This window comes from Ascidiella aspersa, chromosome 4 (genome assembly GCF_963924565.1).
Source record: "Ascidiella aspersa chromosome 4, kaAscAspe10.2, whole genome shotgun sequence".
In the NCBI taxonomy this organism is placed as follows: Eukaryota; Metazoa; Chordata; class Ascidiacea; order Phlebobranchia; family Ascidiidae; genus Ascidiella; species Ascidiella aspersa.
In genome coordinates this window covers 4,952,693-4,966,596 of record NC_139450.1, presented here as the reverse complement: position 1 = coordinate 4,966,596, position 13,904 = coordinate 4,952,693, and the positions used below count along the sequence as shown (strand labels likewise).

The following is a 13,904-nucleotide window of genomic DNA, read 5'->3' as shown; positions in this document are numbered from 1 at the left end:
TTTTGTGAAATTACAATTTGCCAAGGCCTTTTTAAAAAACTTTAAACTTTGCACTACTGTAAATGGCTTTAAATCGTATTGTAATTTGTAAAATGGCAATAAATCGCATTGTAATTTTGCAGAATTGGTTATAAATTTTGGTAAAACCGGGCAAGTAGCTTCTTCCAAACTTCGGTTTCTGTTGCAAATAGAGTACATTATTTATTTCACATGTTTTCTTTCTGTAGACAATTGGATAATTTGACTGTCTTTTAGCAAATCTGCAATGGCTGAAAATAATGGCGGGGACACAGAAGAAAACATTACTGTGGAGCAAACAGAAAAACTACTGCATTTTCAAGTATATGTTTAAATATGTTGTTTAGTTGTTAAACTGCAATAATCTTTGCCGCTGGTCTAAAATCCTTCAATATTTTGGTTAAGGTGTTTGTTAGAGTTTGGGTGAGGGTGGGTCAAGTGTTATTATTTTAATAATATTGCTTAACCTACCCAAATGCTAACCCGCACGCTAACTCAAATAATGTTTGTGGTGGAAGAATTCTAGACAAGCGACTAATTTTACCTTGTTTTGTATAATACCAGTTGAACTAGGTCTTTGGTTAAAAAGTAACTTTATTGATTAACATTAGTTGTAATTTGCAACTACTTTTTAAGGTTGTCCTAATCTTTACAGTAAATTTGTGCAACTTCAAACTAAAAACAGAAAAATAACATCAACAGATTGATCAACACTTACGGATTAAGCTTATTAGTCACTGTGCTGAATATTTATTATGTTGTAGTACTCAAGCTGGCAGAATCTTGCCAGACTTCTGGTGACAAGCATTTGATGCCCAATGCTTTAAATCAGGATTTGGCAACCTTTTTCTAGTCGCTAGTCGAAACCAAACTCAGAGAGTTCTCTGCGGGCCACATAAAATGTAAACTAAGTAAAGCACGAAAAAAAGTGTTTGTTTGGTTTAAAATTCAAGTCCACACATCGTAATCCATATTCTAAAGAAAGGGTAATCAAACCACTTTGAAAAATGCAACAACTTTAATGGTTAGTTAATCTAGTTCAGTGTTCATTAACCTTTTTAAGTACGGGCGCAGGAAGCGTAGTGAGCGAGACGATTTTTTTTAGGAATACTATCATTTCTTTTAAAGAATGTAATAAGTTTTTATTAAGAATGGCTGATCTGTAGTTTAAAAGACAGCATCAACAATCGTAAACAACCCGTATGTATAAAGATCATTAAAAAAGTTTTCCCACACATAGTAAAAATAGTCAAAAAGTAGAAAATGGGCTTGTGTCTAGTTTGTCAAATCGGCAACGGGCCGGATGAATTGCATTGGCGGGTCGTAGGTTGCGGACCCCTGCTTTAAATGTTTTTTGTCAATAAAAGCCTTGTCATGTTTAGGTGATAAACAAGTAAAAAAACAAGCAATAGTCATCTAAGAGTTTAGAAACTTTACTGGCAAAGCGGTTAACATCCTAAGAGTTTGCAAACCCAAAAATAATAATAAAACTGCAAACATGCAACAAATCGATGATCGAATTTTAGTAGTTTTTAATAGAATAAACACTTCATATGTCTAGCTACTCATTTATTTCATGCTAAACAACGTTTTCACCTTATTTTAGTAGAATGACACAACAGATTTAACTTCCCAATATGGAACGTTGATTCATATTTGTAAAAAAAATATTTCCTCCAGTGCGAAAACAACCACATGGTTGTGATTTTGCACTTCCTAGCTCACCAATGCAAGTACAATTCTCTCTTGTTGAGTGCTGATTAAAACCCACTCACACGACTGGTGAGTGTCCTTAAGCAAATTTTCGTTGTCGTTATCAGACCTGCTAAAGTTTTTCATGTATTAATCGGTTATAAATTATGTTTAACTTTAACGACTAAAGGCCAATTACTTTGTCAAACAGCTTACGACACACTGTTGCTTAACTACAACAAAACAATTTGGTTGGATGTAAATACTCAGACGGTGTGCCAGCATTTTGGCTGGTAGTAGTTTGTCTGGGCATGTGCTGATTGGTGGAAACTCACCAGACTGGCGAGTGCAATTTTTTTTACTGGCAATCCTCCAATCACCAGTGTTTTTAAACTAGTTCATGAGATGGAAAATCGATCTTTAATAAAATAGAATGAGATTTTTGGCACCAATTTCTTCGGTTCCCGGTTTCTGGCTGTTTCTATGCCGACGTAGCTGCCAAGTTAAAAACCTTCCGCCCTTTTGGTTATACTGTCTAAAGTCCAACCCAATTATTTTAGTCCTTCAAATGTATTTTCATTAAAACTTTTCTTCAAAGAAAATTTTAGAAATATATGAAATGCTAAGCAGTTAAACTTGGTTAAAAATCTAAACCTGTAAACTACTCTAATCAGCAATCAACAAACTTGTACTCTTTTTCGGGTGTTTTTCAGGAAGTGACTCAAATTGATGAACTGGAAAGATGTAAAGAAATTCTCGGCCGACACGACTGGAACATTCAACGTGCTGTTCATTCTACGCTTAATGTCCCTGATTTGGCGCCACCTACTCCTCCCATTCAAAATCCTCAAGTCAATCACATTCCACAGGTAAATATTTTCTTTGCCCTTTTCTTATAAAAAATAACCTGAAACAATGTAAACGTTGGAATTAACACAGTTTCGAAATATCAGGCCTATGCAACATTTTACCTAACCCCAAACCCCACCCCTAAGTAAAGTATGTCACTAACTTCGCTAATAATTTCAACCTCAACCCATTTTCTAACCCTACCAATAAGCTGAAACAGGGCCAACAAATCCTGTGCCAAAACAGCTGTGCGCTAACAATGCCATTCAAACTAGGGCACCCAAACGTCGGCACCAATATGGCCGATGCCAGATCAAAGGCCCCCAATCCTCCCATACATCCTCTCCCTGCATTTTCAGGCTTTATTGATGCCCAATTCCGATGAATTTAGGACTTATACCAACAAGTTTATGTCTTATTCAGAAGTTATTATCCTGTCGTATTACTACGTATTTGGCATTATTATTTCGTTGGTTTCAACACCATGGTTTTATAGATTTTTCTGCATGAGGTAATAATGCCTTTAAGGTCTTACTGGATATTCCAGAAAAAATATATAAGTATTCTTATGTGCAGGGAAACCGTGAAGTAGGTGTGCGACACCGATTTCCCTCACCTTCACATTCTATGCTTCGCAATCACTCCGTTGTACCTCGGCAAATGATTTATGTCGCCGGAAGGTCTCGAGCGCAACCACCACAGGGAATTCTTGGCTGGGGATTCTTCTTGCTAATTTCGCCCATCAAATATACGTTTACTCAAGTGTTTGAAGTATTTAGGTAATTCTTCTAAACTTATTTGAATGCAACACAAGGTGTGAAATTTTCAATTATTTTCTTTTCTTTTTTAAGTTCAAAAATTTTACCCTACTGGACTCAATTTAAAGATCTGAGATGTAATTTTTGAAACGCTAAAGAAGGCAAATTCTTGCATAAATCGCTTACAGCACAAAAAAGCCTATGTATTTAATTGTTTTATGTAGTCCTATTTGTGACCCCTTGGGCCCTTATACTCGTTGAGCGTCCCCCTGCACAGAAATGTGTCCATGAAATCGAGGTGGTATATTTTTTTTTCGACTGATTAGTGGAAATTTCAACTCTATACAAAACCTGCTTTGTTTGTTAAACTATAACACAACCTTTGCTTTAACCCTTTTTTAGTAGTTGTTTTTATGCAATAAGAGACCAATGTAATACAAGCAAAATATGAAAATTCTTTGTGTATAGATTTGTTTGGCGGTTGTTTTTTCCTGATCCCCGTGAGATGATCACAAACCCAGAAGGAGATGTGAGATCTTTTATTCAAGATTTTGAATCAAAATTTCCAAATCATCCGAACTTTTTTCAGGTATTTAATTGTCTGTAACAGCTTTGTATTATATATTTACTATATAATCATGAGTCATTCCATTCTTAAATGTATAGTCATTCCATCCTGAAGCTCAAGAGAATCATTATGCTGCACTTTTGCAAATCCGAAAAAGGTTTCAAAAGTTAAAAAACTTTATAAATTTACTTTACAATTAGCATAAATCTTCACATATTGTTTTAATTATCATTTTTGAAACTACTGCTTTCATAAATAGCATTTTACTACTAAATGGTTTTGTTGGTAAATAATGCTTATACAGTAATAAATGCACCCAAGCGAACCAAAAATCGTCACATTTCTACCTACTGGTTAAAAGCAGCGAACCGTCATATTTTAGAAACCGCTAATGAAAAAAAATTCATTTTAAAAAAAATTGCTTTCTTTTGAGGTCTTTAACTGTTTCAAGTACGCTGAAAATACGAAGACATGAATTTTAACCTTTTAAATTAAGCTTGGAATAACCCTATAGCAGTGGTGGGCAATTATTTTTGACAGCGGCTCGCATGAGAAACAGAAAATGTGGCGGGCGTGTTAAGAAAAGGGGGTCTTGAATACACACATAACAATGTGTGTTAAAATAATCTTAAAATATCCTTGTTTAAACAAGCTGGTAAGCGTAGGAATAGGTGAGGATTCCTCACTGGAGCAATGTGTACGAAATAATATTCTGCAATCAAGATAAAAAAATATGTGAAAGCTTATTTTTACCTAAAAATCTTTATTCTAAATGAGCAGCGGGCCTGGTTATTTTGCTTGTCAGGGTTTAGTTTGGCAAGTTCTGCCATATAGCAGTGTTTCAGGTCGCAAGTTTTATGTTATCAACTCAAATCAATTTAAGCACACAGTATTCTATGAGCGGTTCTGAAGCTGTTATGCTTAGATGTAGTAATTAGTTGATTTAAATTCTGTTAATCAAACAGCATTGTCATTAACTGTCATAAAGGCTTTGTACGCTTTAATTCTAATTCAATCTTTAAAACAAAAATGATTTTAGGGAACATATGCAAAGGCACAAGCGGAAGCCAAGAAAGAATTGCGATTTTTACTCGCTTTTCTACATGATCCGACCAAGGAAGAGTCGGAAATGTTTTGTCTTGAATCTTTGTGTCATGTTGATGTGATTGAGTTTATTAACCGCAACATGTTATTCTGGGGTTGTTCCGTACAAACGCCAGAAGGCTATAGAGGTATAATAATTTTAAATATATATATAGTGTTTTATGTACAGCCATATATTATGCCTACAAACACATATTGTGACCTGACAATAAACAAAATATTTTCCTCTCTACGTCTGGCTGAAAATACATTGCATGGATGAAACTATTATTTGCTTCATGCAAAGTATTGATTGTACTCTACGAATGGTCTGCTGCAACCACTGACATATAAAAATAATTTGTTACTGTAATATATATAATTACATGTACATAGTTTTTGATTTTTTTTGTATGTTTTTAAGTTTTATATATTTTTTATGTAAACTAACCCTTTGACTTTGTGATTTTCAGTATGCAAGATTTTGCGCTACCCAGAATGTCCGTGTTTGGCTGTTGTGTGTTTGTATCAAAATCGCATGACAGTGGTTGGAAGACTTGAAGGTCGCCTTTCTTCGCAAGTATGACTTTAAAACTATTTTTTTTTCTAGTTCTAAGGTAGTATCCTTGCCAATCCTATAACAAATTAATTTAGAAATTTCAGTCAATATTTGCGATGCAACGCAGAAATTTTAACTTAAAATGTTTTTTTTTTCAATAAATAACAGGTTAACAGCTGGAGGTAACTAAACCTAGTGACGCTGAAGCAAATATTGGCTTTACAAACTAAAAAAAAAAAAATACTTTTGAACATTTCAGTTTTATAAATTTTTCTAGTTCGATCTTGGCAATGACGTAGTTTTGTATCGGATCGATCACGATAATCTTTGTCCAAAATATCGGGTATCAGTATCGGAACAAAATGTCAAGTATCGGAAATTCCCGTTCGTTTAATAACTTCATTTTTCTACATGTTGTATGCCGAGGTAGTAAATAGTTAACAACTGTCCCACAGCCGCCGTAGACGTTGCCGAAGTTGCGAACATATGCCGAAAAATTAAATTTATCGTTAATATTTGCAACTGGCAAATTCGCGTGACAGCCACGCTTTTTACTAGAGTTGGATCAATTGCACTAATTCAGTTCAATTACAATTACTCTCTTCAATGTTTCAATCACATTACAATTACATTAAAGAGTGTAATTAGTTACACCCAGGGTTTTTTTTAGGTTTGGTTTGGGTGACCGCTAAGTAGTTTTAAGAGACCGCAAGTGTTTCATTTAAATACCAAAAAGTTGCAAGTTCAAAATTTGGAAAACCGCTGGAGGAATTTCACCTTAAAAAAACCCAAAAACACCTTAAAAAAACACTGGGTTACACCTATTACATCTTTCGGCATTGAAACTTCAATATTCTCAATATCAATGTATTGAGCCAAAATTTTAGCAAAAACAATTACAATTAGAAATACACCGAATGAAAACATGTCAATTACATTAAAAACTGTATTTAATTACGCCAATTACAATTACAAATTACATGTGATCCAACTCTGCTTTCTATTTTAGACGTTTTGCACATTGGTAATTCCTGATAAACAGGAAGGTCCGAGGATTGTTTCAGAGCTTTTCTACTTAACACTGCACTTTAACTGTAAACGCACTGCACAGCTCTGAAGCATAAAAGGCATTCAATAAAATCGAAATGCCCCATTCGTGGTTTACTCGAGTTAATGTAATTTGTCTCCGCAGGATTTTATCCACAAGCTAAGCGATGCATTACAAAGTTAGGGCGATTTATGTTTTGAAATACAAGCATATTACAAAATAAGTTAAAATATTTACTGCAGCGCGAATTACAAGTTTTTAACAATGGACTAGTCTGTGTCCCATTCAATGTTTACTCTAGTTCCATGTAGAGAATAATCCTTGAATTGTAAGTCATTTAATCCAACTTACTTGATAAAAAAACAACTCATTATTGAAATATCTGAAAAATAAAAAAAATCCACGTTTTATAAAATCAATATTCATATTTTTGTCATAACATTTCTAACATGGCGCAACAACTCTGTAAAATACAAGTTGTGACGCCATGCTGGAGTGAACCGCTTTTGTTTACAGGTTAGGGTTCGATTATGGTTCTGGTACTTTCGAATTGTTCGGTTCATTTCCGTTTGGCTCCTTAAAATCTAAAAAAAACGGTTCAGTTTCGGTTCAGAAAAATTTGACCCAAAACATGGTCATAATGTTCCGGTTCGGTTCAATTCTGATTCGACTCCCTGTTTTTAACAATGGATTAGTATTAGTCTATGCCCCATTCGTTGTTTGCTCGATTCACATGTAACTTGTGTCTTTTTTGCAGGATTTGATCGACAAGCTGAGCGAGGTGGTGGAGGTGTACGAACCAGTGCTGGTGGCTGCCCGTGCCGATCGTAACGCACTCATGCAGAACCAAATCATCAGACAAGAACAGGACGTCGCCTATTTGGAATCGCTACAGCGAGATAAGGAGAAGGTATACCCAGCCTGCCAAAAAGTCAAATCGCTGCGTCTTGTTTGCGGGCTGAATTTACAGCTATTATAGCATGCCGGTCTTTCGTAACTAACATTTAACCCGTTGTTAAATTTCTATCAATGAATGCTGATTATATTAGTGAAAGAAAATTTTTTTCTGCCGTTTTCGGTCGTTATAAGTCAATATATTTTGCTACCAATAGGCATAGGGAACGCTAAATAAGTATTATAACTCAGTGGTCTTCAACCTATGGGTCCCGACTCAATGTGGGGTCGCCATCGCTCACCAATTCCTGTGGTTTTAGCTGTTTCAATGCGCTCGTGGCAAGCGCAATGCCAATAAGTATAATAAAAATGTAAAACAGATAAAACATAATCTGGACTTCTGTATAATTCAAGCAAAATCAATCGTTGTTCTATTTAGTTCCAGTATTATTTATCTAAAAACAAGGTGGGGTGGCATGTTAATGCTGATTTCAGTTTAATTAAATTAGGCGTCGGGTAATATAAAGGTTGGCTACCACTGTCCTAACTTACCTTACAGTTGTTGCAGTTATTTATAAAATAAGTAGTCTTACGATTTTTGCCAAACAAGTTTTTCCCATTAAAAAAGGTCGACAAGAAAATCAAGGAAGAAGAAGAAGTTCGTCTTCACGAAGAGAAATTAAACCAGATCCGACAAGCCAAAGTAGAGGCGAAGGAAATTTGCAGGAAACGAAAGCAGAGCTGTCAACAAGGTTTGTCCCGTCTGCCGACCAACTTGTTACAATTCTGAAAATAAAGTTTTAACAGTATTTCGGGTGTTTTATACTTCTGAAAAAAATTAAAGTTTGTTAAAACGATTGTTAAGTTCTTCTGGTGTTTTATACTTCTGAAGAAAATTATTTTAATTGAGCACAAATCCCATTAAGTTGTCGTCATTAGTTCACCGAAAGCCATCGCAGACTCACGCCCTAAGTTCGAACCTCACTGCAGGCTAGTGTTTTTTTTAGCCTCTCTTGCTTCCATCACTAATCGACAGATTCGGCGAGTCTGCGATGACTTTCGGTGTACTAATCATACTTAAGCTGCAATCGTCGGCCATAAATCAGCTTCCGAAGGGCTAGATCACTATTTTCGAATACATTTGTGTGTGTATCTTTCATTTAAGTTGGCGTCATGGTATAAGTATAAAATAATAAATTAAGCTTTTTTTCACGTCAACATACGAATGATTCGCAAAGATTGCTTCTGCCTTTTTGTGATGTAGCCAAGTGTAAATCAGGACTGCGGAGTCGGTTAAAAATAACCCGAGTCCGACTCCGGTCAAATGTGCGATTTTGCCTTGTCCCAAGTCCGGCCCCGACACTGCTGCCTGTATTCCGTCAATTTAAGTAACTAAAATAACGTGGATATTCAACAATCCACTTATAGGGGTGTCGTATAATTCATTCACTCACAATACATGGTTGGAAAATATTCCGCCATATAATATTCCACCTTTACAATTTCCATTTGGCGGCCATATCAGTTTTAAAAATCGGTACTGCGCATGCGCATGTCTTACTCGCGACTCGGGTAGTTTTACAAGGTCTTAATCGAGTCCCGAATCGGACTCCAGCGAAAGCAAACCGACTCCTCGAGTCCAACTCCGACTCCGCAGCCCTGGTGTAAATAAATGCCCAATAAGTTGGATAAGACGCATTCAGTTTTAAATTATACCCGTTAGAAAAAATTACCTGCCAGTCGCCACATTAGTTAACAATTAGTTTGATTGCATTATTAAAAATATTCACTTTTATGACATGTTACGAGTATTACAATACCCTTAACACAAAAGCAAAAATATTAATCGCAATAAGATCTTGCACACCAAAGGTGTATCGGCAAAACATCGATGCAGATATTTTCAATATGAAAATGTTTGTGTTTAGTGTTAACAACGTCTTGCCAAATATCAGCAATCGGCAATTCAATAAGCGCGACAAATGTCTTTCTTTTGTCCCTTTAATGCACAGAACGCCCAAGTCACCGAGATTAGCCAAGTCCCTTTTGTGCCTTGTTCTTCAGCTCAGTGGTTCCCAACCTTATTTGCTTGTGGCACCCCACGGCAATTATAAATAGTTCGCGGCACCCTTACTAGAATTTTCGCTCAGCAATTTACTGTAGCTTCACACAAAACGGGATTGAAACACCACAGATCAACTGTGCCCAAGGTTAGAAAAAAGTTCGTGATTTATTACACTTCAATCGTGCACAAAAAATTGTATGAAAAAGCTTACTAATAAAGTCAAACTAGAAACCTAAATAATTAAAAATTACTAAAGCACATACAGAAGTAGGTATCGTTTCGAACGTTTCGAATAACTCTTTATTCATTTTCAACATAATTTATTCGAAACGTTCGAAATGATACCTACTTCTGTATGGGCTTTGATATTCTTATTACGTTTAACTACAACCTCCAACCATTATGCTCCAAAATTGAAAATTAATAATTTGGAAAATTTCGCGGCACCCTTGGGCGTTAGAAATGGCACCTCGGTTGAGAACCACTGCTTTAACTAGACAGCTTATTTCCTCTGTTTTAACAAATACGCCCATGAACTTTACACCAGAGCTTCCACGCGAACCAGAAGTTGATGACGAGGAAGTTCTGACGTTGCAAATCAAAATGCCAAACGGAACTCGTCTCAAACGTCGCTTTAGCCCAAACGATTCAGTAAAGGTGATTTTTTCGTTTCATTATTAATTTAATTTTCTTGTAATGTAGCTCTAAATATGTGTTAATGTAAATAAACTTGACCCTTGCAAGATAAATGTCGACCTTAATTTCTGATCTTCAAAATATTTATCTGTATATAATTATTTATATATATATATATTTCGCGAGCAAAGGCATCGTCAGAATATCTTAATTCGATAATTCTAATCATTCAAGTTAAGATATACTGACGATGCATTTGCTGGCGAAATATATATACCTTTTAAGATCTTTTGATGGTGTCTGACCTGGATTGGTAGCTTTGGTAGAGTATTCTGTCGTTAATTTTCCTAAATTTATAATATAAAGGTGATATCAGTGTTTGGTTTCAATATGTCAAAAAGCTGCAGCGCTTTTCTAACCTTTGTATCAACGCGGAAACCCGACCCATTTACCCTCGCAGTTTCTAATTTGGATTTCAGCAGAAATTGAACAACAATTTTTGAGGATTGTTAACTTTAATTTTTTCATAACTTTATTGTCTAATTTTTCGTATATCGACCAGTTTAGTTGGTGGTTCTCGTACCTTACTGTGCGTTGTTCCACAATGACGTCAATCGCGTCACCCTAAACCCGTGGTCGGAAATTTACTTAAACTAAAAGTGTAGTTTAGGGGTCCTAGCCTGAAGTCCTTGTCATGCAACAATAAGCCAAGTTAAAAACTTTTAGCTACACACGCCAACTTTTTAAAACAGCACAACGAATGTCCGGTTATCACGCGGCCCACAAATGCATAACTAAACTAAACGCGGCCCACTCAAAATGGCTAAAAGGCCCATATTTGGCGACCACTGCCCTAAACATTCTGCTCCTTATCTTTCGATGCAGGCGATCCATGACTCTACGTGTAAAACTAAACTATTGCTATTGAAAAACCTAAACTATTCAAAAACTAAACTTTTTCGCGGCTCCCTAAAAATGGCTAAAAGGCGTATTTTTGTCGACCACTGCCCTAAACCTTCACTCTGTTCCTTATCTTTTACCGCAGGCGGTCCATGACTACGTTTACTCGCACGAGAGCTCGCCTCCTCGATTCAAGGTCTTCGCCAACTTCCCGCGTCGCGCAATCCTTGGATGCTCCACGGACGAGGTCGACCAACAGGAGGATGATGGCCCCTCTCTTCCGCTCCTCCGTGATTCGGGCTTCCATCGCAACGACAGCCTCTTCATCCAGCCGATCGAGAACAGCTCTGATGAAGAAGAAGAGGAAGACAGCGACGATTCGGAAACCAGATGACGTCACTAGCTGCTTTTCTGCCATCTGTTGTTTTCTCTTTTAGGCAAAGGTTCGAACGCGTTACGGGTGTTTCTTCTTCTTGTTGATTATACTTAAGAGTCGCTATGGCAGTTTTTTGGACAAAGCCGATACCAGATCCTAGTATCAGTAGCTGCACGAAACTGTTTGGTATTGATATCGTTAGCGACCCTACCTTTGTCGGCTTACATCTTAACGTCATTTTAAGCGATCCAACAACGTTTTTTACCGGTCATCAATTTATACAAATTACTTTTTTTAAACTAAATATTGCTATCGTATTGTTCGTCATCTTAAATCTTAAGGTAACATTAGGCGATTCCACAACATTTTTTACCGGATCAACTATTTCACATTACGTTATTTAAACAAAATGCGACTGAATGAATTTCCTAACATACCAGTTTATGAATCTATCGTTGTTGTGTCTGTTTTCTTTAAGGGACTGTATCGGCTCTTGCGGCAGTAATTTCCTTCCATAATATCTGGTTTTGGTGTTGGGCCAAATTAGTTATGCTGCAATATCTGTTTAATTATATAGTCAATTACTTTTTAATTTATTCAAATTTTATTAATATATTTTCTGTTTTTGTGCAACATCGTCCGCTGCATTCCCGTAAAGTTTTAAATTAGATTTTGGTAATTATAACCGCACTACTAACAATATTTAAACTCTAGTAAAAAGTAATACATATAGAAAGAAATGATTTAAAGCCTTTAAAAAATTAAACATCATTTTGGAAAGCACAAATTTGGGCTTGTGGAGAAAGGACGATGTAATTAAGGTTCCGTGTTTGCCTTTCACCTCAAGACCATATACTGTTTGTAAAAAACCATCTTCGTGAAAGCCCGTAAACTTCCTAAAACATAGCCCCAAAACTATATTATAGAATATAGATAGTATTAATCAACATACCTTTATTGTCTTTCACACCAAACTGCTAGTATTTTAACGTTAGTGATATTCTGTCATTAAAAAGGTTGTCACTACTACGTCCAGCCTATTGAAAGTAGTTGTAGGAGGCGTATATCGTTCAACCAGTTGTGTTTAATATTTAACATAACGTCTATCCTTTCGCGCTGTTTTTAACTATTTTCGCTCCTTGCAAGTTATCCCCGAAGTACTGCAACAGTCGTTTATGTTGTCTGTTGATTAAATACAAACGGTTTACAACCAGTTTGGGGCTATCTTCTTTGTTGATGAATCACAAAAAAATTCTGTTGCCATTTGGTTGTTTTTCTCATTGTTTGCTGGTCTGTCTGTTTTGCTTTAAATAACACTTAAAAACTAAGAAAAACTGATTAAAAAATAGTAATTTGATTCATAGTAAATTCAAAGAATAAAGTTGCATTATGACTAAGTATGTCCGCTAAAATCAGATCGTAGCCCACACCCGATATCATGTATTAGTATCGATATTCGTCCGATACTTGGAGTCCTGATCCAACACCGAAATAATATGGGAATTTTCACCATGAATTGTTATTCAACGAAGCTGTTCTACGAAAGGTAAATTTATCAAGAAATGACATGTGAACAACTCAACTAAACTTAACAACGCAAAGCAAATTTTGGCCAGTATTGAAGTCCTTTAGTTTCGAATACATTTTGTCCAAGTATCGTAAGTTTTGTACATCTCTAATTGTTACATATGTTTTTATAATATAGCTTTTTATTTGTAACTCGTCGATCGCGGTTATTTAAAACAAATTCTGTTGATTACAACAAACAACAATTCGGTCAACGGTGGTGTAGGCCATGGGCAGGCGCTAATCCAGGATTTTACAAGTTACGTCAGAATGTGCAAAGCTTTTTTAGCTTTGCGCAAATCGATAACATATTTGTAATGTACAAATAGTTTTAGAATTGAAAGTAACACCTCCAAAGACTAAAACTTGTAGTCATGGCCCTGCTTTCCAACACAAACGGTGCAAATAGAAAAGAACTGTGTGGTGTTCTTAAGTTTGCGACTATCTCTATGTTAAAGGTAAAGGATATTAATGTTAAAATACAAAAACAGTTCGGATTGAGTTGGCAGCGATCAAAAAAGGTTTCATAGCTGGAAAAATGTTTTAGGTAGTTACCCCGAGAATAGGTGATTGGATTAAAAACAATAAGCTTCATGTTAGAATTAAAATTATATCATCAGATTAGTTAATTTTTACAATTTAACAGCAGTCGATTGTTAATCAGTCTCTAATAAACAACAGACTCTGTTGTGAGGTTTCGTAATCATCTGAACCCTTCTGTTTTTAATAGTGCTCATCGCTATATTTCTTGCTCCTCTTTCTCCTTGTAACTCTTTTTTTCTTTCTTCCATTCATCTTTCTCTCGTTTTCTCCGCGTGTCAAGCAGGTTCAACAACACGGCCCTCGCGTAAACAAGTTGTTTGTGCCCAATTGATGCGACCACTTGCTCGCC

At 35.9% G+C, this 13,904-nt stretch overlaps 1 protein-coding gene across 1 annotated transcript; it reads left to right on the top strand.

Annotated features, from left to right (window-relative positions):
- Positions 1-228: 228 nt before the first annotated feature.
- Positions 229-12,677, top strand: LOC146146777 (FAS-associated factor 2-like). Its single transcript, XM_083387382.1, has 10 exons — positions 229-340; positions 2,424-2,579; positions 3,136-3,338; positions 3,786-3,906; positions 4,925-5,117; positions 5,442-5,548; positions 7,333-7,485; positions 8,098-8,221; positions 10,082-10,191; positions 11,216-12,677. The coding sequence occupies exons 1-10, from the start codon at positions 266-268 to the stop codon at positions 11,462-11,464; spliced, it is 1,491 nt and encodes a 496-aa protein (XP_083243508.1). The 5' UTR covers positions 229-265; the 3' UTR covers positions 11,465-12,677.
- The last annotated feature ends 1,227 nt before the right edge of the window (positions 12,678-13,904 follow it).

What these genes read in the sequence shown, in the direction of transcription:
- LOC146146777 (XM_083387382.1), top strand. Translation starts at nt 266, where the DNA reads ATGGCTGAAAATAATGGCGGGGACACAGAAGAAAACATTACTGTGGAG. An exon ending in AAAAACTACTGCATTTTCAA is followed by an intron (nt 341 to 2,423) that starts GTATATGTTTAA and finishes GGTGTTTTTCAG; the next exon opens with GAAGTGACTCAAATTGATGA. An exon ending in GCCCAAACGATTCAGTAAAG is followed by an intron (nt 10,192 to 11,215) that starts GTGATTTTTTCG and finishes CTTTTACCGCAG; the next exon opens with GCGGTCCATGACTACGTTTA.